General features: G+C 39.1%; 1 protein-coding gene across 14 annotated transcripts in view; it reads right to left on the reverse strand.

Annotated features, from left to right (window-relative positions):
• The window catches only part of STAU1 (staufen double-stranded RNA binding protein 1), a 54,359-nt gene that overhangs the window by 10,396 nt on the left and 21,092 nt on the right, over positions 1–22,871 (reverse strand). For 7 of the 14 annotated variants that reach the window (XM_035705454.2, XM_025470365.3, XM_025470369.3 and 4 more), the window contains 3 exons: positions 18,701–18,839; positions 17,271–17,457; positions 7,154–7,252 (listed from right to left, as the gene is read on the reverse strand). In XM_035705454.2, the coding sequence (XP_035561347.1) occupies positions 7,154–7,252; positions 17,271–17,457; positions 18,701–18,839 (425 nt within the window). Of the gene's footprint in view, positions 1–7,153; positions 7,253–17,270; positions 17,458–18,700; positions 18,840–20,756; positions 20,962–22,871 lie in introns of all 14 variants that reach the window. The other 7 variants (XM_025470357.3, XM_025470358.3, XM_049100222.1 and 4 more) reach the window with 2 other exon arrangements.

Raw genomic sequence — 22,871 nt, forward strand, 5'->3', positions numbered from 1 at the left:
TTTCCAGTACACATTAAGTAAAAAAAAAAAAAATAAGCAAACTGCAAAAGAGTTTATATAGTACCCTAACTTTCGTGTTAAGATTTATATGTACATACACATATACACATGTACATAAAAAGAGAGATGTGTTTATATGCTTATTTTCACAAAAAGAAACACAGTATGCATAAAGGAGAAACCGAAAAAAGGAATTCCCTAGACAAGTGGGAGAGATTGGGGCAGAGAAGGGACAAGAGGACACCTATGAATATATCTTTTTCTGTATAGTTTTGACTTTTGGAAGTATTTAGTGTTTTACATGTTAAAAATAGAAAAAAATAGAAAATAAGTCAACAAAGATGGGAGAAAAACACTAAAATTGAATATGAACAGAAACCTAAGTATAAGTTCTTACTGCGTCACATGGAAAGTAAAAATTGAACCCAACTTAGGTTAGCTAAGACACTCTTGAAAAGAACAACTAAATTAGAAGACTCACTCTACCAGATTTCAAGGCTTCCTATAAAGTTATAGCAACTACACCCTCAAGGTATTGTTTAAAGGCAAACAAAGAGATCAATAAATCAGGACAGAACACAGAAATAGACCTGCACTCATACAGTCTTGTGATTTCTGGTAAACACACCAAAAGTGCATCAAAAGATTTTTTTTTTTTATCAGAAGTCTTTTAAATTAAAAAAAAAAAAAAGCAACTAGATATCCACATGGGAAAAAAGCTGAACCACAGTCTCAAACTCCACCATAAGCAACAGCGAACGGGAGCCAGAACAGACCTAAACGTAAAAGCTAAACTGTAACGCTATCCAAAGAAAACATAAGGAAAATAGGCCCTGAGCATGTGGGTGGCAAAGGGCTCCTGAAAACACAAGGTACCAGCCATAAAGAAAACAAAATCGGAGCTCCTCGAAATTAAAAACTGTTCTCATCAAAAGACAACATGAAGAAAATACAGGGAGCCCACAGAATGAGAGAATGTTCACAATATATGTATCTGAGGATTTATATCCAGAATACTGAAAGAAACCCTAAAAGTCAGTAATAAAAAAAACAAACTATCTAATTAAAAAAAGGCTTGAACAGGTACTTTACGAAACAAGATCTCTAAATGGCCAATAAGTATATGACAAAATAATTATCATTTGTCATTAAGGAAATGTAAATTGAAGTCACAATGAAATACTGCAATATACACAACACTCCAAAATGGCTAAAATTAAAATCGACAGAATCAAGCGTTGACAAGGATGTGGAACTGGTCAGAGCACAAACTAGTTCAATCACTTTAAATTTTTTAAGATTTTTATTTATTTATCTGAGAGAGAAAGAGAGAGAGAGAGAGAGAGAGAGAGAAATAGAGCGCATGAGTAGGGTGGAGAAGGAGAAGCAGACTCCCCAGAGCAGAGAGCCTGACACAGGGCTCGAACCCAGAACTCTTGGATCATTACCTGAGCCAAAGGCAGACAATCCACTGAGCCACCCAGGCGCCCCCAGTTTGACAATTTTTACAAACACCTACCCTTAGACTTGGCAATTCTGGGTGCACACATGCACCAGAAGCCTTAGCAGCTTTATTCATAATAGTTCCCAAAGTGAAAACAACTTACATGTCCATCAACAGGACACAGCTTTACATTCATACAGTGAAATATCACACAGCTAGTGACATACGTGGACAAGACACAAAAACACTTGAGGATAAGAGACTTGACACCAAACAATCCATATTATATCATTCTATTTATATGCGGTCTAAGAACAAAGCAAATGAAGCTATAGTGATTTTAGAAAACAGCTTCTTCTGAGCAGGTGTTAACAGCCCAGGGCCTGCTGGAGGTTACGGAAACACTCTAGATCTGATTTTGGTGGCGGACCATGGACTTGAATGGGCTGGACACTGAAGACATGCACATTTTACTGCACAGGAACAGACAGCAGGAGCTAAAAGTATGGAATTAGGAATGAAGATAAAGAGCCTTGTGATGCTGGACTAAAATTAGAGGCATAAACTAAGAATTTTGAAAATATAGGTATTTTCTAGAGCCACCTGCCTACACGGCCTAGAAGCAATGACCCTTCCTCCACCAGCAACATGCACGCTTGGTATCCCATCCTGGTCTCCACATGCCATTCTCTGTGAAAGGGAACCAGGGCTCCTTGCAGGACCAGCTGAGGCCATTTCTGTTAGAACTTCCATTTCTACTGGTGCCAAAACTTGAGAAGGCAAAGTTCAAAGTAAGGCTAAAACATTTCATTGTACCAGAAAGTAACAAGTTCACTCAAAATCTGAAGAGGGTAGGTAAGAAGTAAGTATGCAGGGACAATGGGGTAGACAAACAGAAGAGGAAAAAACCTCATAGCATATATAAAAACCATAACTCAAAATGAGTCATAAAGCTTCTAGAAGAAAGCACAGGAGAAAAAAAAAAAAAAAAAAGAAAGCACAGGAGAATGACTTTATGTGACACAAAGGTGTCTTAGGTTACACACAACATCCAGAAAACATAAAAGAAAAATTAGGCAAATTCCACTCCACTAAAATCTCTCTTCTCTTTGGAAGATACTATTTAAAAAATGAAAAGACAGACTACATATTGGGAGAAAATACTTAGAAAATACATATCTGATAAAAGAATGTATTCAGAATATATAAATAACCCTCAAAACTCAATAATAAAACTCAATAACAAAAATGAAGGAAGATGTGAACAGATGCTCCCCCAAAGAAGATGCACAGATGGTAAAGCAGCGCATGAAAGATGCTCAGGGACGCCTGGGTGGCTCAGTTGGTTAAGCATCCAACTGGTGATTTCAGCTCAGGTCCTCAGGGTCCTGGGATCGAGCCCTACATCAAGCTCCCTGCTTAGCAGGGAACATGCTTCTCCCTCTGCTGCTCCCCCTGCTTGTGCTCTCTCTCTCTTCCTCTCTCTCTCAAATAAAGAAATAAAAATCTAAAAAAGGGGATCCCTGGGTGGCGCAGCGGTTTGGCGCCTGCCTTTGGCCCAGGGCACGATCCTGGAGACCCGGGATCGAGTCCCACGGCGGGCTCCTGGTGCATGGAGCCTGCTTCTCCCTCTGCCTGTGTCTCTGCCTCTCTCTCTATCATAAATAAATAAAAATTAAAAAAAAAAATCTAAAAAAAAAAAAAAGATGCTATCACTAGTTCTCATGGAGATACAAATAAAAATCACAACCAGTTACTACTGCACGCCTACTAGAATGACTAAAATTTTGAAAACTGACAATACCAAGTGTTGGAGGGGATGCAGAAAACTCAAACTCTCCCACACTGCTGTGGGAAGGTACAATGATACACCCACTCTGGAAACATTTTAACAACACTTCATAAAGTTAAAGATAGATTTATCATGCAACCCAGCAAATTCACTCCCAAATTTTTACTCAAGAGAAATGAAAACACATCTGTGCAGATGTATGTGCATGTTTATGATAGCTTTATTCATCATTACCAACAACTGGAAGCAACCCAAATGTTCTGCCCTGCCACAGGTAAGAGGTAAGTGCTACTGTGTCCAATACACTGGCAACTCCTCAAGCAATAACAAGACAGGAACTACTAATCTGTGCAACATGGACAACTCGACACCTGCATTATATTAAAGAAGCCAGACTAAAAGCAAGACTCTGTAATTCCATTTATGTAATGTTCTGAAAAGAGCAAAACATAGGGGAAGAAATCGAATCAGTGGTTGCCTGTGGCCAAGGATGGAAGGAAAGAACAGGCTGCAAAGGGACTCAGGGCAACTATGGGGTGAAAGAGTTTTAGGTCTTGACTACAGTAGTGGTTACACACCTGTATACATTCATCAAAACACATCAAATCACAAACCTGAATAGGGTGGATTTTACTGTAAAAATTATAACTTAAAAAAACTAATCGTCCCCCCGCAAAACATCCTCAGAGAGGACTATCAAAGGATACAAGAGCCAGCTGAATAGCAATTTAAATATCAAAATGAATGACAATATAATGAACCATGATTCTTTTTCTTTTTTGTTTTTTAAATGTAAGCTCTACACATAATATGGGGCTTGAACTCATGACTTCACGATCAAGAGTCACACTGCTTCACTAAGCAGGCCAGGCACCCTCCTAATTAATGACAATAATGAAATAACACTTTGAGTAAAAAAAGAAGTGTGGACCTATGCTAATAAAAATTAAAAGTAAGGGGGTAGGGTATTTCCTGTGGAATGTCAGCTCAGAAAGGCAGAAAATCCACCTAGTGACTGATGCTGGGAAGAATTATCAATGAGTACTAGAAACACTGAAAAAATCTCCTAAAGCATAACCTTCAAAGATCTCCTTGCAGGATACGGATGAATTGCAAAGAGAAAGAAAGTCTCCTTGAAGTGAAGTTCTGGTGTAAACCATGAAACTAATGTCAGTGATAGAGTAAAATGCCCTTATATGATGCTCAGAAGAACTGACACCACTTCTATGGTGTCCTGAAGGAAAAAAAAAAAAGTATTACCTGAAACTAATTATGAGGAAACAAGCAGATCAAATTGAGGGCCATTCTACAAAGTACCTTTTAAAAATGTCAGAAAAGGGGGCACCTAGGTGGCTCAGTTGGTTAAGCGTCTGCCTTAGGCTCAGGTCACGATCTCTGAGTCCTGGGACTCCGAATCTTGGAGTCTCAGGCTCCCTGCTGAGTGGTGACTCTGCTTCTCCCTCTCCCTCTGTTCCTCCCCCTGCTCATGTTCTCTCTCTCAAATAAATAATTTTTTTTAATGTCAAAAAAGGCTGTGAATTATCGCAGATGGAAGGAGATGCTTCCACCAGATACAGGGTGTGATCCTGTGCTGGACACTAGAACAAGAAAACACGTGCCATAAAGAACAGGGGAGGGACAGATGGCAAAATGTGAATATAGGATGTAAGTTACATAAGAATTAAAGCGATGCTCAATTTCCTGTATTTGATCATTAGATTGTGCTTATTTAAGGTAATGTCTTTGTCCTTAAAAGATACATGCTGAAATACCAGGAATCCTGATACCTGCTACTTGCTTTCAAATGACCCAGCAAGAGTAAAAAGAAAAAAAAATAACATGTGCATTCACAGAAAAAGAAAGCAAATGTAAAATGTTAATCACTAGTCAGGATGATTGGGTGGCTCTGTGGTTGAGCATCTGCTTTTGGCTCAGGTCGTGGTACCAGGGTCCTGGGGTTGAGTCCCACATCAGGCTCCCCGCAGGGAGCCTGCTTCTCCCTTTGCCTATGTCTCTGCCTCTCTCTCTGTGTCTCTCATGAATAAATAAATAAAATCTTATTTTAAAAAATGTTAATCATTAGTAAATCTCAGTGAAGGAGAAATTCACTGTCCCATTCTTCCAACTTTTCTACAGGTCTGAACTTTTTCAAAATAAAACATTCAAAAAATGGCTAGGAAAACCAAATGAGCCCAAAAACAGCAGTGCTGTGCTCCCCAGGCGAGAACTGGTGGACCCTGTGAGAGCAGCCTTCACTGCCCCCCAAAGGAAGAGGTCTGCCTGTAGGAATCCAGCTGACAGGAGCCCCTGCAGATGGACTGCAGAGCTGCCAGGGCCCCTCACACACCACCTCCCAGCCTGAGAGCCTGGTTTCCAACTGCTCAGCCCCACCCCGGCATCTCAGAGATCACTCCATCATCTCCTCACATCTTGAGCCCTCCGATCTAAATTTGGAGTTCCACCTACAATGGATTTAGTGCAATGAGGTCATAACTGCCTCCTGGTGATTTTATCAATCAGCACCATCATATTTTTTACCTGAAACTATATATTTTATCAAAAGCCAAGCCATATACACTTTTCCCTGAAGAATCCAGGAAAGATTCCTGCCTTCTCTATTAAACACTTCTAACCCAGCTTCCTATGTGATAAATTTTACTATAAAGAACTTAGTAAAAAAAATAACTGTTCCATTCATTTAACAAATACTTCCTTAGCATCCAGTGGGTACCAAGTAATCTTCCAGGTGCATGAGATAGAACTGTGGTAAAAAATGAAAGCCCCTGCTAAGATAATAACATAAGTAATATGTATTTTTGACAGATGAGCTATTTCAGGTAAATACTCAAATTAGCATACTCCACACCACCACCACCAGCGTGCAAACTGGAACATCTTAAATGATTACCTTAAAGGGATATTTCCCCACCAGAGGGCGCTCCCAAAACTTCCTTTATGTGACTACTAGACAATCCCTTGCTATGTGTTACCTATTCCTGAACACAAGCTTGAAAAACCACTCTGAAATCTAAACACAGTAGAAGTGGGACAGAAGCAATCTGGTCCTCAAATCCCACAGAGCAAAAACAAAATGGTACTCCTCCACTAGGGTTCCAGAAAGCTCTGTGACTCTCAGGCAGGATAACAATCAGTAGGAATAGGTGGCAAGCTTCACAGGGATCTAGGGCCCTAGCAGTCACCTCTGTAACCCTGAGCTCATCCCTGCCCTCACACCAGGTGTGCAGATGCTCTCTCCCTCTCTCAAGCATGCAAACAAGCAAGCAAAAAAAGTCATCTCTGAAAGACCAAAGAATTGATAAAGAAATCTACATTGCATAGTAAAACACAAACTTGCATAACCGAGCATGGAAACCGAAAGGATCTGCGAAGATTCACCGTGTGTCAGACCATTAAGGGAAACTTATTAACCTCCCTTACTTGCCCCATCTATTTGGACTCACTGCGTCTTTGAAGGAAACATGTACTAAATGTACCTTATTTTCCATTTTGAACTAACAACCCATTAATTACTGTTTCTAAGACCATAAAGGGGTGAATTATAGGACAAATGCTGGGCAAGGGCGCAACTGATGTCCTTTTAACTACGTGATTCTTAGGGACTATTATGGAGATTAACATTTTGGGAGTAACAGAATCTTTTGAGAGTCTTATGAAAACAATGGACTCTCTCCAGAACACACTATCTTCAAAACCATTCTGGTAGGCTCACATATCTACCAAGACCATCCGTGGACTCTCTGGAGGAGCACGGCTGCTCCTAAATTAGCAAGCCCTAAGAAGTCTGAGTCTTCAATCTACAGGTTCATGTGTATGTGATGATTATTCCAGTGTTATTTAGGGAAAAAATCATTCCAACAGTATTTTAAACTGGAGTTCTACATGTAAAACAAGCTTACCTCAAAATTCACAGGCAAGTTCCGTTTAAGTGCAATCTCAAACACTTGACTTATTTCAGATTTATTGAGATTTTCTTCTTCTGATTCTCTTCCATTCACCTAAAGGAAGAATAATTATTTAGTAGTTAACTCATGAAAAACTGTCAATGTCCTAGCTGTGATAAACCTTAAAAGCACTGAACCTTGGCTTTAAGGAGTACACTATCCTAGCAAGGAAGGCCACCTGTGTGCCATGTGTCAGTGAATTTAAAGGTTAAAAAAAAAAAAAAAAAAGATATTCACACTTGGGTCAGCTTGTTCCTCATAAATCCACCATAAAATGACCCACACCTAACAGACTCGGGGGTGTGAATCAGCCTCATCGTGGTGCAACTACATGCCAGGGATGTTCGGGAAGAGTGACTGACTTCCAGAGCCTTCCTTGAGGATGGGCAAGCCACATTTTGGAAAAAGTCAGAATACAGACAGCTCTGTGTGGGATGTGGCAAGTTCAAACAGAAATCTCTCCACCTAAGAATGCAGGTTTCTTATTTGGACATAGTCCCTGGAAACCCACTTTTTAAAAAAAGGATGCAATGGAACAAAGTGCAAAATTATGTACAGATCTTGTACTTCCTGTTGCTGGTGGAAATTCAAGTGCAAAATAATCAAATGCAAGCTCAACAAAGGCTGAGACTCTATCTTTATAACAAGTTCATTTTCCTCTAGCCAGGGCTGGGATTGGGGAGGGCAGAGATCTTCTCTGTGCAAGCTGATAACGTGGACTCTCTATCAGGCAGCAGTGACAAAGAGAATCCAGATAAGCTCAGTTAATAGCCACGCCTCCCCTCCACCCAGATTGTGGCAAAAGGGCTGCATTTTTCTTCATATTACTGTGACTTTTATCAAAGAATTTATAAAATCTTAGTTCCAAGACTAGAACTCTCTGACAAGAACCCATGGTTAAAACCACTGCACAGGCAAAATGTAGGACTATCTAGGATTTTGTTGGTTGTGCATTTCTATGTTTATCAGATAAATCTTATACCCACATGGATCAATATTTCACAGTATAATGAAAAGGAACAAAACTCTTAAGTTAAAAAAATTAATACAATCAAGAATATAATCCTACACCAGTAAATCCATCCCAGACATTCTCTAATTCTCTCTCTTGCCATGATGGCAGCATTCTTTCCGGGCAGGTTTCACTTCACACACTCTGCCTGGTCAGAACTTTTTTTTTTTTTTTAAGATTTTATTTATTCCTAGAGACAGAGAGAGAGGGGCAGAGACACAGGCAGAGGGAGAAGCAGGCTCCATACAGGAAGCCTGACATGGGACAAGGGCGCTAAAGGTCTCCAGGATCACACCCCAGGCTGCAGGCAGCGCTAAACCCCTGCGCCACTGGGGTTGCCCCTGGTCAGAACTATTTGCATAGCACTTCTGGTGGCTTTATTAACTTAACATTACTTTTATTCTTGTTTAAATCCTAAACAGAAAGAGGGCCTGACTTTTTATGCGTGAATCTTTAAAGCTAGAAATCTTCAAGCAAAATGCCTTAGAGTTCCATGGAGGTTTGGTGTGAAATTTATATTTTAAACAAGTTTTAAACTAAAAAAAAAAAAAAAAATCCTATATTTTAAAAAGTATGTTTAACAAATGGTGCTTAGAAAAACAAATTTCCACATGCAACCCCCCCCCAAAAAAAACTAACTACCTTATACCATATACAAAAATTACCTCAAAATGGATCAAAGACCTAAACATAAGGGCTAAAATCATAAAACTCTTGGAAGAAAATGTCAGGAAAAAGCTTCATGACGCTGGATGTGGCAGCGACTTCTTGGATAGGAGACAGAAGGCAGAGGCAACAAAAGAAAAAGCCAATAAACTGGACTGACTGCATCAAAATTAAATACTCCGTGCATCAAAAGATGCTGTAAGAAAGACGACCCACAGATAGGAGAAAGTACGTGCAGATCATATATCTGATAAAGAATTAATATCCAGAATATATAAACAACTCAACAACCCAATTTAAAAATGGGAAAAGGACCTGCATAGACATTTTCTGAAGAAGGAAGAAAAACGGCCAACAAGTACATGAGCTCATCAGCACCACTCATCATTAGGGAAATGGAAATCAAAACCACAGTGAGACACCCCTTTGCGCCCCTTAAGAAGGGCCACAGGAAACAGCAAGTGTTAGCAAGGACATGGAACACCAGGAAGCCTGGGGCATTCCTGGTGAGATGTAAAAGGCCCAGTCTCTGTGCAAAAAAAACAGGTTGGTGGTTCCTCAAAAGCTAAACAGATTTACAGGATAATCCAGCTATTTTGCAAGTAGATATATACTCGAAAGAACTAAAAGTAGGGACTCTAACAGATACTTGGACACCTATGTTCATAGTAGCATTATTCACAGTAGCCAAAAAGTGAAAACGACCCAAATATCCACCAACAGATGAACTGATACACAAAACGTGAAATGGTCACACAACGGAGCTTTAAGAAGGAAATGCTGACACATGCTATGACATGGATGAACCTTGAAAACATGATATATGAAATAAGCCTGACAACGAAAGATGAATATCCACTTATATTAGGTATCTAAAATGGGCAAATGCATAGAGACAGAAGTAGAACAGATGCTCCTCCTGGGGGATTATTGGGGGGTGGGGAAGGAACTATTTAATGTATACAGAGTTTCAATACAGGATGATAAAAAAAGTTCTGAAAATGGGTAACAGTGATAGTTGCACAACTGAGAAATGTGCACTTAAAAAATGGTTGTAATGGTAACCTTTTTGTTTATCTTTAAAAAGCAACCCAAAAAGTATGTTTTGTACCAAGTATTAACACACTAGAGACTGTCAACATATTAACTTGTGCTAACAGGTTAATTCATTTTTGTGCACAAAAAAGGTTTCCGAGCAGCTGTTTATCTGAAGGGTATCCAGAGGTTTTTTAAGTAGATGAACTGTTAAAACAAAGGCACCACTCTGACGCTAAGTAAATGTTAATGCAACCAGAACAAAATTTAGAAATAACCTGGGTGTTGAGGCTAAAATAAGACTTCAATCACCATGCACAGTACTCCAATTTTCAAGTCTGTTGTTCATTTTACCAGCCCAATTAGCTTTAGCTTTTATGACCTATTTTAAACATTTAGAAAAGTACAGATAAATAATGTAACAGACAACTGTACTGGATTTAACAATGTCAACATTAACAACTACTGACATTAATTTTTTTTTCTTTTTTAAGGAAAACAATGCAGCTCTTCTCACTCTCCTTCCCATGGCAGCCTTAATCATGATTTTATTTTTTTTTCTTAATCATGATTTTAAAATGGGAATGTATATTTCCCAGCCATGTTTTGCTAATGAATGAAAACAATATATGGTACAATTTTGTGTTTTGAAAATTAATATAAATCATTTTCACTGACTGACTTCACAAATACTATAAAATTCAAACTTATAAGTTTATACTAATCAAATGCTATTTTCTTATTTTATATATTGAGCTTCCACATAAGTCTGATGGAAAACAACAACCTACTGCAAAAATTTAAACTGTAAGCCACTGTTTCTTAACCATAGCAGCATCAGGATCACTTGGGAGCCTTGCAAGGACAATGGTAAGCTAGATTCCTACTCCAAATGAGTGCATTTAAATTTTTTTCAGAAAAAAAAAAAAATAATAATAATAATTTTTTTTCAGGTAGGGCTTAGATATTCATTTTATTTACAGTATTTTTTTTTTAAAAGACCCCAGCTGATTTTACAAGCAGAGTGGAGATTCACTGCTCTAAGCCATTGTTTCTAAAGGGATTTCATTTTTTTTTTCTAAAGGGATTTCAATAGGGACAAAGCAGCCAGTAAAATAAAAATGCAAAACAGGAAACATAGATATACATTTACTTGGAAGGGAGATTATGTTGCTCTTTTACATAAATAATTTTGATATTATCTGGATTGAACAAAATGTTGCAATGGGAAAGCAGCAGAATGAGTCAAAAACAAATCCACAAATACCATTCCCAGTAAGATGGGGAAAGTGCAGTGGAGCCTTAGTCTTACCTTCATGAAGTGGGAATTACTGTTAACATCAATTCCATAGTGTATGGTTCAGCAATAAAATCTAGGCAACATTAAGAAAAGAAAAAAACACTCTGAACCATGCTTAACCCTCAGTATGCCAGAAAAAAATAGTCATCTCACCATTTATTATCTGGCTCCAACAGACTCTTTTTATTTTTCTATATTTAGTCATTTTACAAATAACATACAGAATAAAAGGACAATAAGAAATCTTTTCATTAGAGATTTTAACAAGAAACTAAAATAGCAGGGCACCTGGGTGGCTTAATAGGTTAGGCTTCTAACATTTGAGTTCAGCTCAGGTAATGATCTCAGGTTTGTGGGATGGAGCATCGGCTCCACACTGGGTAGGGAGTCTGCTTGAGAGTCTCTCTCTCCTTGTGCCCCTTCCCCCACCATTTGTGTGCATGTGCGTGCTTTCTCTCAAATAAATAAATCTTTAAAAACAAAAAGAAACTAAAATAGCAAATCCAAGTTTTTATTCCACTATGTAGTCTGGAAGGCATTTATGTACTCCAAATGGGCAGTTCTTTAAATGCAGCTAAATGCTCATCAGCTGGCATATCTGAAGCTACAGCATAGCCCACCTACAGCGATGCCATCCCCAGTGGATTCTAGCTTATCATGACTTCTGATTCTTCTTGTACTGGTATCATGAGAACACACTACTTGTGACACTGACTCATAATTGTATTGAAGACAGAACAGCCATCTTCTTTGCTCCATAGCTACAAAATGCTTTCATTTTTAGATTTCTAAATGCCCAAAGAAGGATCTAAAGAGTTTTGTCATTATTTTATCATCTATATCCTCCCAATCACTTTTGTACACACATCTCCTTTTGCATTTGTCCACTTATTTTGTAGACAATAAGTGGTGAGAAATAAATTCTGGTGGCCAAACATCGTAAGAACTGAAAGAATGTTGTCACATACTTTTTAATAATCAAAGCAGGATGTTCCAGCTTCTTGTCACAAAATAATGTGTGTCAAAGTCCTTCCTGTTGAATGGCCAGAAGAGAATACACATTTCCTTTTCATACACTATAGAAATATACTGTTTACTTGCTGATTCTTGAGTTTGGGAGAGGAGTTTATCTAAGATACCATCTGAAGATGCACAGTCTGAGATTTGCTTGAACTCTCAATTCTACCATCACCACTGGAGACTAAGGCACTGCTATCCCTCTGCTTTTATCTTCACGTTTACCTAATAATGGGAAGGTCTTCCTCTGCCAATTTTCTTCTTTTTGCCATTAGAGGCAAACAAAAATTCTAAATTCCCACCTGAATTCAAAGAAAGCTAAGAGCACAAGAAAAAGATAGTGTTTCCGATCTTCTGCATCTTCTTGGAAGAAGGATGCACTGCATTGGGCAGTACAATAAGCACAGCAGAGGATGATGCGATAACGAGTTATTTCACTACTGTATCAGATACCATGGGATTACACTGTAATTCCATGTCCTTTTATCTGAGTTTTGCTCAGCATATTTAGGAATGATGACAAAGAGTGCTGAAATGATACATAGGGGATGCCTGGGTGTTTCAGTGGTTAAGTGTCCGCCTTTGGCTCAGGTCATGATCCTGGGGTCCTGAGATCAAGTCCTGCATTGAGCTCCCCAAGGGAGCCTGCTTCTCCCTCTGCCTCTGAGTCTGTATCTCTCTTATGTCTCTCATGAATAAATAAATAAAATCTTAAAAAAAAGAAATGATATATAAGATGACAAACAGCAAAATGTCTCAAGACAAAGGAAAATTTAGATTCCCTAAGGTAAAGATTTACAGAAGGGTTCAAAGGACCTATGTAATCACTGTAAGACAGAATAAGTTTTATTCTATTTAAAAAAGTATGTTTTCTTTGTTCTTTTTAAGGTCTCCAGAAAAGAATACAAGTCATGCAATATCAATCGTTAAAGAGCTTGAAAAAGAAGCTCAAAAATGAAAACTGGGTCCAATGGACCCTGAGACAGTGATGAAAACCAAGGTCTCCAATTTTAGGTTAAGTCTCACCTAAATACATCCCTAGCCCAAGAGAAGAGAAGACTTAAGACCAGAAGAAGCTGCATGTATTTATTTTTACACAAGTAGTATTAAAAAAAACCCTTCAAACAGTACAATTTTTTTTTAAAAAGTCTGTCTTCCAACACTACCACCAAGAGAAAAAGACTTTTAAAGCTTGATACCACCTTTAAGACAGAAATTATGTGCAAGCAAACATATACATATGCATACATACATACACAACAGCTGGCTTAACACAAACAGGATCATACTATCTACAAGATTACAGCCCTGGTTCTTGATTCCCACTACTCAATGCATTACAGGCCTCTAGATCTGGGACTCCTTTGGACAAATGTTATCTGTTTATTTAACTACTTCCCTACTACTGGACATTAAGCTAGGTCCTGTTTTGTCTATTACAAATATTGTGGCTATTAACCATCTAGCTCAGACATGGAATAAGTCATTCTTTATTACCATAAGCCTTCGATTTTAAATAAAGGGAGTAGGGGACAGTTTCCCAGTGCAGGACCTTTACATAAGCTGCTCCCACAGTTCTGCTTATTTTTGGTTTCTGCTTCAATGCCACTTCCTCAGAAAGGACTTCTCTGAATGCATCACCATCACTCCAATCTAAAGGAGACATTTAGGGGCACCTGGGTGGCTCAGCTGGTTAAGCATCTGCCTTTGGCTCAGGTCATGATCCTTGAGTCCTATATCAGGCTCCCTGCTCAGCGAGGAGCCTGCTTTTCCCTCTGCCCTCACCCACTCATGCTAAGAAATAAATACAACCTTAAAAAAAAAAAGGAGACATTTGGGGTACCCGGGTGGCACAGTTGGTTAAGCGTCCAACTCCTGGTTTCAGCTCAGGTCATGGTCTCAGGGTCAGGGGATCAAGCCCTGCACTGGGCTCTACACTCATCATGGAGCCTGCTCAAGATGTTTTCTCCCCCTGCCCCTCCCGTTTGTGCCCCCACTCTCTCAAATAAATAAGACAGACATCTGATGCTCTCATAATACTTGCTACTTCTCACACTAACACTCACTGCACTCTGATAATTCTGATGTTAACATCTGTCAGCTGTTCAATGAAGCTCCACCAGGGAAGGGACAGGGCTGTGGTATTTCTTCAGGACCTAGCATGATGCCCTATCATCATGGGACCAGACCATATCTGCCTTGTAGGTAAAAACTGCTGTCTTTATTAGCCATGTTCTGCAGAAGACGAATTGATCCACCACACAATCACATGCTCTACAAACCTTCAAAAGTAAAATGAACAGTTTGTTTAAAATTATGATTTACAATACTGGTGGGCTAGGGGCAAATAGGCTGCTCACACTCTGTTGGTATCATCTTTCTAGTGGGGAACTTGGCCATACATACTGCCATACAATTCCACTCCAGGTCTGTGGGTCATAAAAACACTGATAGACATGCACAAAGATTTAACTACAACAATGTTCTTCACTACCTATTTTCTAAAAGGAAACACTGCAAACAACCCATATAACTAAACTTCTGTTGAAAAAATAAACTGGTATGTTCACACAGTGAAACACTTTGTAGCCATTAAGAAGTGCTTAGATGCAAGATGAATTTGAGTCCTCCAAGGAATTATAAGTAAATGGCATGACAATGTACTCATGGTAAGCAGTTCCATGAAAAACAAAAAGTGGTTACCATACAATATCACCCCACTTCTGTTAAATATATAGGTACATGTATTTAATTATATATTCAGTGACATCCACCAAGATGTATAATTTTTAAGTTTTTATAGTTCACATGCACTAACTGTAAGAAAAAAAGATACCTTCTAAAAATGTCTCTCTTGGGGCGCTAGGGTGGCTCAGTTGGTTGGGCCTCTGACTCTTGATTTCAGCTCAGGTAATGATCTCAAGGTCATGAGATCGAGCCTCAAGTTAGGCTCTGCACTGGGTGTGGAACCTGCTTGGGATTCTCTCTCCCTCTCCCTATGCTCCTCCCCTCCCCACTTGCTCACACACTCCTTATCTAAAAATTAATTAATTAAAAACAAACAAACAGAAGTTGTCTCTTTTTGCACTCTACTACCCACTTATCCAGGAGGTTTGGTAAATCAAGAGCAGCTCAATGAGGCAGGAGGTCAAGGGTTTCATTTATTATCTCGAAGAAAGTCTTATCTGACTCAATGATTCTTGTTTCTGCAGCACTGGTTAAACCAGTCTTTGAGCCATTTCTGAAGGACACTATCTCTATTTCAAACTATACAGAAGTAGAACAGGGCACAAGGAGATTTAACATTACTCTCAGAAAAGCTCTGTACAGATGGCAGATGAGCCAGTGAAATGCAGCTTAGGAAAGCACATCCACTCCAGCCTCTGCCCTCAGGCCAGAGCCCACCACACTGCTCCAGTGTGGGATCAGACTGGAGACACCAATGGGCACCTTCCTTTTTGGCAATATGGTGAGTACCATCAAACAGGATTCCAAGTGGGGTGGCTACCTGACGGGTAAGCACTGATAATACTTAGGACCGGGTTCCCAAGCCCTGACTGAGCTTTAGAGCTACTCCAAGAGCACATTTAAAAAGAGGGGAAAAAAAGCAAAAGTCAGACTCCTATTAGAATCATGTGGGCTGGACCAAGGAATTTTTTTTTTTTTTTTAACTTCTCAAGTGGTTCTGAAGCAGACAACCCACATACCAGTGTTCAGCAATCGTTTAACAACTGCTGGCTACAAAAAACTGAGAAATAACTACCCCATCTGACTCCAATTACATTAGCACCAAAGTGAAGTTAAAAAATGCAAAGATTCCAAAATGACTCAGATTACACTACCTACTGCCTCTAACAAATCTCACCAGTGAGAAGCTCATCCTTTTAACTTCATGAAATCCTCCTCTTCTAAGTTACAGTCCCTTCTTTTATTTGGTCTCCAGTGGACCCTGGAAACTGATGATCTCTGTTTTTAAAATGTGTGATTACACTGGAAAACGGAAACACACTGTAATGAAAAACAGTCACTGACTTCATAAAACCTACATTCCTATTTAGTCTCAAGAAGTTAAAAACCTATTCCAACCATGAGATAAAACCGGCCCCCAAATTCTTTGACACTATTCTCATCCAGAAGCAGAGTTCCTAACATTGTCAATGTAATAAAAGCAACTGACCTCTGCACTTATTAAAATGGTTCAAATTATGAATTTATGTTGTGTGAATCTTACCTATTAAGAAAAAAGGGAGGTTCTGTATCTCCTCCTTTTGAATCTGGGCTCTGTGCCTACTTGACCTATAGAATATGGCAGAAGCAATGCTGAGGGACTTCTGGGTCTAGCCCTTAAAAACTGGAAGCTGCTTCCCTTTCCTGTCTTCTAGGATACTCAGTCTTAGAACCCAGCACCCCATACCATGAGGATGGGAAACAGCCTCTGCATAGGTTAACTGAGAGGAACGAAGATCTTCGGACCAGAGCCCCTGCCGAGCTCTCAGCTGATGGCCAGCACCAACTTCTGGCCATGTGAGGGGAGGGAGCCATCTTGAAAGTGGATCCTCTAGCCCCTGCAGAGCCACTTAGCCAAAGCTATGCCGAGCAGAGACCAGCTCCCGTTCCAAGCCTTGCCTACACTGCAGATACATGAGCAAAATAAATGCTTACAGGTGGTTAAGCCACTAAGTTTTGAAATGGTTTGTTATGCAGCAACAGATAACAGGGACTTCCATATAACAGAGAAGCTGATCAAAAATGGCTTCAGAAAATTCTCTAAGCTGGTACCATAAATCACAGTAGATTCTGACAAGCATAATCTTTTGCACCAAAGAATTCATCCATACATGTGCTTCACAACTCAACTGAGTCAATCTTTCTACCACGTTCACTTCACTCAAAACTATACCGCAGAAAAAAGAAGGCATCCGACATTCTTGCTATGACTTTTTTTTAAGGAGGGGGTAAGGTACCAAATAACAAACATTATGGACAGCTCTCAATGCATCTTCTCAGAAAAAGCCCCAGAGTGGATGCCTCTCCACACCCACCTGCTCGCCCAGCCGCCTCCCCTCCGGTCTTTCGGGCGGGGGCTCGCTCTGTAGGGTCCGCAAGGCTTTCGCAGCAGCGTCGTGTTTTGCAGCCTGCCTCGTCTTGCCTTTCCCGTTAAACTGCTGTCCTCCCACAGAAAGCTCAACTTGATAAAGTAAAGGTGGTACTGGAAATGGGTAAAAGTACCTGAAAGTAAAAACGGGGTTAGCAGAGTTACAGTCTCAGATCAGTAAGTCTCTCATACCTTCTCTGGCAAATTCCGGGTCTTTCCTTCATCAAAGGTCCTCATCACATCAGGGCTTGCTTGCTATTAAGGACTCCTTATCAATATACACACAGATTTTGAAGGCTTACACTGGATCAGAAGTGGCACACAGAATGAGCAAATACTCTTTAGCAAGCAAACTTATGTTTCACAGAATGGACTAGCTTACAGATTATGAGTTCAATCTATAATGCTAATCCAAATTCACAAAATCTAAAATGAATTAGGTTTTGGCTGAGGTAGAAAACTTAACTTGCTCTATGTTCTCATATCTGAGAGCCACACCTGACTACCTCCAGAAAAGGCCGGGAATTTTGTAACCAAAGTGTTTTTGCTTTTTTAGGAAGGACCCTCATTTCTAGAAACCCCAACAAGTCTAAAGCCTGGCAGAGTCTGGCTTCTTACGTTTCGAGCTTGTATTTTTTAAATGGCTTTGCCGCTATCAAGTCAGGCAGCGATAGGAAGACTTCCATTCTGATCATTAATCTATCCACTAATGTCTTATGACTGCCAACAGGAGGTTTTTAACACATGATGTTTTTGCATTTCAATTAGTATTTTACTGCATTTGTACTCCGAGGCTATTACAAAGCAAAGAAGTTCTAAATCAAAAAGTACCCAATAAACAATAATCAAATCTATGAATGCTGAGAGTCCTGTTTTTTTTTTTTTTATTGTATTTATTTATTTGACAGAGAGAGAGAGAGCACAAATGCAGGGGGAGCAGCAACAGAGGGAAGGAAGAAGCCAGCTCCCCAGAGAGTAGGGAGCCCGATGTGGTCTCAATCCCAGTGGGATCATGACCCGAGCTGAAGGAAGATGCTTAACTGAGCCACCCAGGCACCCCAAGAATCTTGATGTTGTGGGAATCATGCTCAAATATGACTCAGTTACACAAAGTGGTTAGAAAGGTGATCTTTAACCAGATTTTCTCCAAGCATAGCCACACTGCTAGCGAGGAATATGCTCAGGTCCTTGCCAGCAACAGGAGTTAAAGGAGCATCAAGACACAGTTCCAAAAGCACCAGCACAATTAAAGCTGACTTCAACATTTGGCAAGCCTAAAGATGACCAAATCATTATGTGCTCCACAATCTACAGATTTTGTTCTTCCATGTCAAAAATGAGATATATTTTCACTTATATTTAAAACAAGACACATACCTCGGGGGATAAGCACCTCCTCTCATGTTGTAGTTATAGGTGGACTGCATCCGAGAGTAAGGGTCGACAGGCTTATACATTGGTTTTTTTCCAAGTTTCATGCACAGTGCATTTAGCTCTACAGTAGGGGTTATGCTTTCTGCAACACAGAACCAAAACAGAGAACTGGTTGTTTTCTGACATGAGAATGATGGTCATTAAAATAAAATAAAATTTAAAAATAGCATGCTTTCTACTAATTGGATTCATAATGCATTTCATGAAAGGATCTAAGTACTTCATCACTAGGCATCAGGTCAGGAAATCCAAACATCTTCTGTGATTTCTAGATATTAATACATAGTCAACACCATCAAATACACTACAAGAGCTATTAGAGAGTCAACAACTAGCACAAAATGTTATCATTATGGAAGCCCCTCATTCCAGTTATTAGAAGCAGTTCCAATACACATCAAATCCCACAGTTAAAAAAAAAAATCCCTTGTGACTGTCCAAATCATTTTACTGTTTGGGAATCCTTAGCCAATATAACATGGTAGTACTGACTTGCTGGGTTATTGGCTTACACTTAGAGATATGTTTATGCATACTATTTCAGAGAATGATGCACTTATTAAATACCAACTGGATGTAAAGCCCTGTGCTAAGGGACACAATTCTTGCCCCAGAGGATTCAAAGAACACAAACACTCTCAAAGAACTACTATACAACAGGATATGTGCTATGAGGAAAGGTGTGGAATCACTGAGGAGGAGGCAACTAAATTATATCTGGAGAACTCAAGTTGAGGGCTGCAAAATATTCAGATATTTCCAATCTTGATATTTACATTGGGATTTGACCTGTGAGAGTACTTGTTAGGAAAATTAGTTCTGTTTCCATAAAAAAAAAGAGCAGTATAATTTGAGTTATCTCAGAATTATCAATTGTAGAAAACACACACTGTTTATTTTCCAATTTTTTTTCTCTCAGTTCATCCAATTCATAAACCTTTAAAAAACATGTAAAAGGAAAACCAGGCTGGAAAGAATAATGTCAGTGCATAATCACATTTGAAAACAACACTTTCACATCAAACACAGAACAACACTAGCAATGGCAAAGTTCAACTTAAATGCACACAAAAATTCACTTTAAAATGCCTCTTTAGGAAAATAAAAAATGACTTGATTCTGTCCCATAACTGGTTAGACTAAATTTAGTGCATGAATCAAATTTATAAGAATATCTTTGGGTTTGCAAAATCAGAGGGTCATAGAAGTAACCAGCCTCTTTCAAACAAAAGAAATTTTCTTTATGATTCAAACAACTGCACTTTAAGTATAACCTGAATCATCTTAAGAGCAGTTTTGACCCATAAAATTTACCTGCAGTGGAGAATGAATCCGAAACACCACAAAGAAATTAAAAGCAACAAGAAAGGTATGGCTGAGATCTCCCGGATTTCTTCCTGTGTACAAAGGGACTGGGATGGCTTCGTGTGCCCGGCGGGTAATGTGGCTAAAACAGCCACTCACAGGTAATGTGGCTACAACAGCCACTCCCACCCACCGTGGCAGGTCAGTGGTTTCCGAGCTTTTACCAGATGCTCTTCTCTGTTACTCTTCTCCCTGCTTGGGTCCCTTATTTGAAGAAATAGCTACTAATAGTATTTGAGTAATAAATACTTAAGTTATTTTCTCCTTCTGTTTAATGATCAGGAGGCATGTATGACAATGTGGGTTTCTGATCAACGTGTTAAAATTGATATTTCCACCCTGGGTTGAAGTGATTCCAGCTAAAGCCTACATTCTTGGCAATCTGTACAACCTTATCAAGGAACAAAAGGTATTTGTGCTAAGCTTTTCTGGAATCTTGGAAATTGTTTGGTGACACACACCCCCGCCTCAGGACCTTCTGTCCATCCTTGGGACCAGAGCCTGGGAACCAATGCTTTAGAGTATGGGGAAGGATTCTGAAAAGGTAAGCGTTTGCCACTGATAGTGTAGAAACTGTGCTTTCAAAATCAACACGTTAGTTAAGAAAGAATTCATATACATACTGAATGGGTACCTCTAAACACACTTTTGAAAGGAACCTGTCTTGGCCCACGCATAATACCTGGATTCCTTCCTTCGCTACGAAAAGGGCGGGCTATGGGTTTAGGAAATTTTGTTCCTTCCAAAGCTTTGGCAGCAGCTGTGTGCTGGGCTTTTTTAATACTAGTTCCTTCAGCTTCCCAGTGCTGATCTCCAAGTGTTAGCTGTACTGTAAACACCTACAATGAAAATTGTGAGCTCTCAATTCATGATACCTGATGTGGACTACAGTATGTCACTTGGACCTTGAACATTTTTTATGGCCATGGTTTAAAAGGCCTGGTCATTATCTTGGCAATTTATCCCTTCATCCCCATTTTTTGTTTTTATAAACACCAAAAGATATACATATCATTGACTAGCATTAAACGGCACTCTATGACAAAACTATGCTTTGAAAAATGGAGGTAAACAAAGAGATTAAGAAAACATTTTCCTAAATATTAAAATATTAAACATTGATTATTTGGAAGTCCTCCAAATAGAAATTGTCTTCCAATTACTTCTCATGGAAGAAATATAGCAAATTTGATTTAAAAACATAGTAGTATCTCATATAAATTAAGATGTTCTCATGCGTTTGTGGTCTCTTGTCTGAAAACACAATCCGAGAAGGACCAAAACTTGAATAAATTTGGGAATGTCAGCCAGGCTCTAAAACACTGCCTTCTACTTCCCTAAGACTATACTACTCAGACACTGCCTCCTCTTTGAGGAGAAAATCTGATCCACACCAAGCAGAGATCTAGAAACGTTTCTCAACTCAAGGAGGCATCCAAAACAGCTAATTTTATCCTCAGCAAAAGCTGATAATGGCAAGCTTCTTTATTCTGTTTTAAATATAAAGATAACCCAAATACACACTCCTTTCTTAAAATTAGGTTATGTTAATCCTATCAGAACTAAATTAATACTCCATCAAAACAACACGACCCATCATACCACAGTGATTCTCTAACTTTGGTGCTCATCTAGGAAGCTTAGTAAAATACAAATGCCCAGGGATTTTGACTAAGAAGCAGGAGGAGGAGACCAGAGCAAGTGTATCTTTAATAAGCTCCTCTAGTGATACTGACGCACTGAGAAGTTGGAGACTCACTACTTTGGAATTTAGTAAGTGGAGCTTTTATTTTTCTGCTTTTATCACTGGATATCACTGTTTCATTTACAAATAATTTACATAAGAAACGCTGATATGAATGCCATCTACATCATTTGAAAATGTCCAGATCATTGAAATTTGGTGCCTAAAGGGATGGGTGTGACTTGCCTTCACAGCTGATTTTTCTTGTAGGTCTTAACTTGAGGATTCCCTCAGTGCATAGCTTCCACTAACTGAGAAAAATTTAAAAATCCTCAGCCCACTGGAACCATTAGGGGATCCTCTGAATTAATGCTGCAGATCACAAGGTTACTAATTTAACACTGATAGCATGGACTCAAAACCCTGGCTGGCCTGAGCAGGAAAACAGCAGGAGCCTACAGTGCTATGCAATTCTCCAGGGCATTTCATGATCCTTTCATAGAAGGACACTGAAGGGGAAAAAAGCTAAGGAAACAAAGAGTTAATTTCATCAACAATCTTGCCTTTCTCCAGCACCTTCCCCACTCCTGTTGTTGCCACTCTGCTGCCTCCTGTGTGGAGGGTCAGTAGTGGGGGTTAAAATCTAGGTTTCAAGAGAATTAAAATGACACCATACCACTGATTTTTTAAAGAGTCCAATAGTCACCTAGGAGGGAATATCTTTTCCTCTTTGAATAACTTGAAGGTTAAAAAAAAAAAAGGGCAGTTACAGATTGAACACACAGCCAAATTATCTACAGTATCACTAAAGTTTAAGTGAGAAAGTACGTATTTCAAAAAATACCGAAAACAGTTAATAAAGGGAATCCCAAAGTTAAGGTCTGCAAAAAAAATCCTGTAGAAGAAACAGAACAGTTATAGAAAATCACGAATTGCCTTCCAAAAGTAAAGAAACATTTCAAATATGATCATGCTTTAGAATAATGTTAAAACTCGCTTCATGTGAGTACAAATTTGTTTCTTTTTTTTTTTTTCTTCAAATTTCTGTTTCTTAAATGCGTAATA

The sequence above is a fragment of the Canis lupus genome, chromosome 24 (assembly GCF_003254725.2).
Source record: "Canis lupus dingo isolate Sandy chromosome 24, ASM325472v2, whole genome shotgun sequence".
In the NCBI taxonomy this organism is placed as follows: domain Eukaryota; kingdom Metazoa; phylum Chordata; class Mammalia; order Carnivora; family Canidae; genus Canis; species Canis lupus.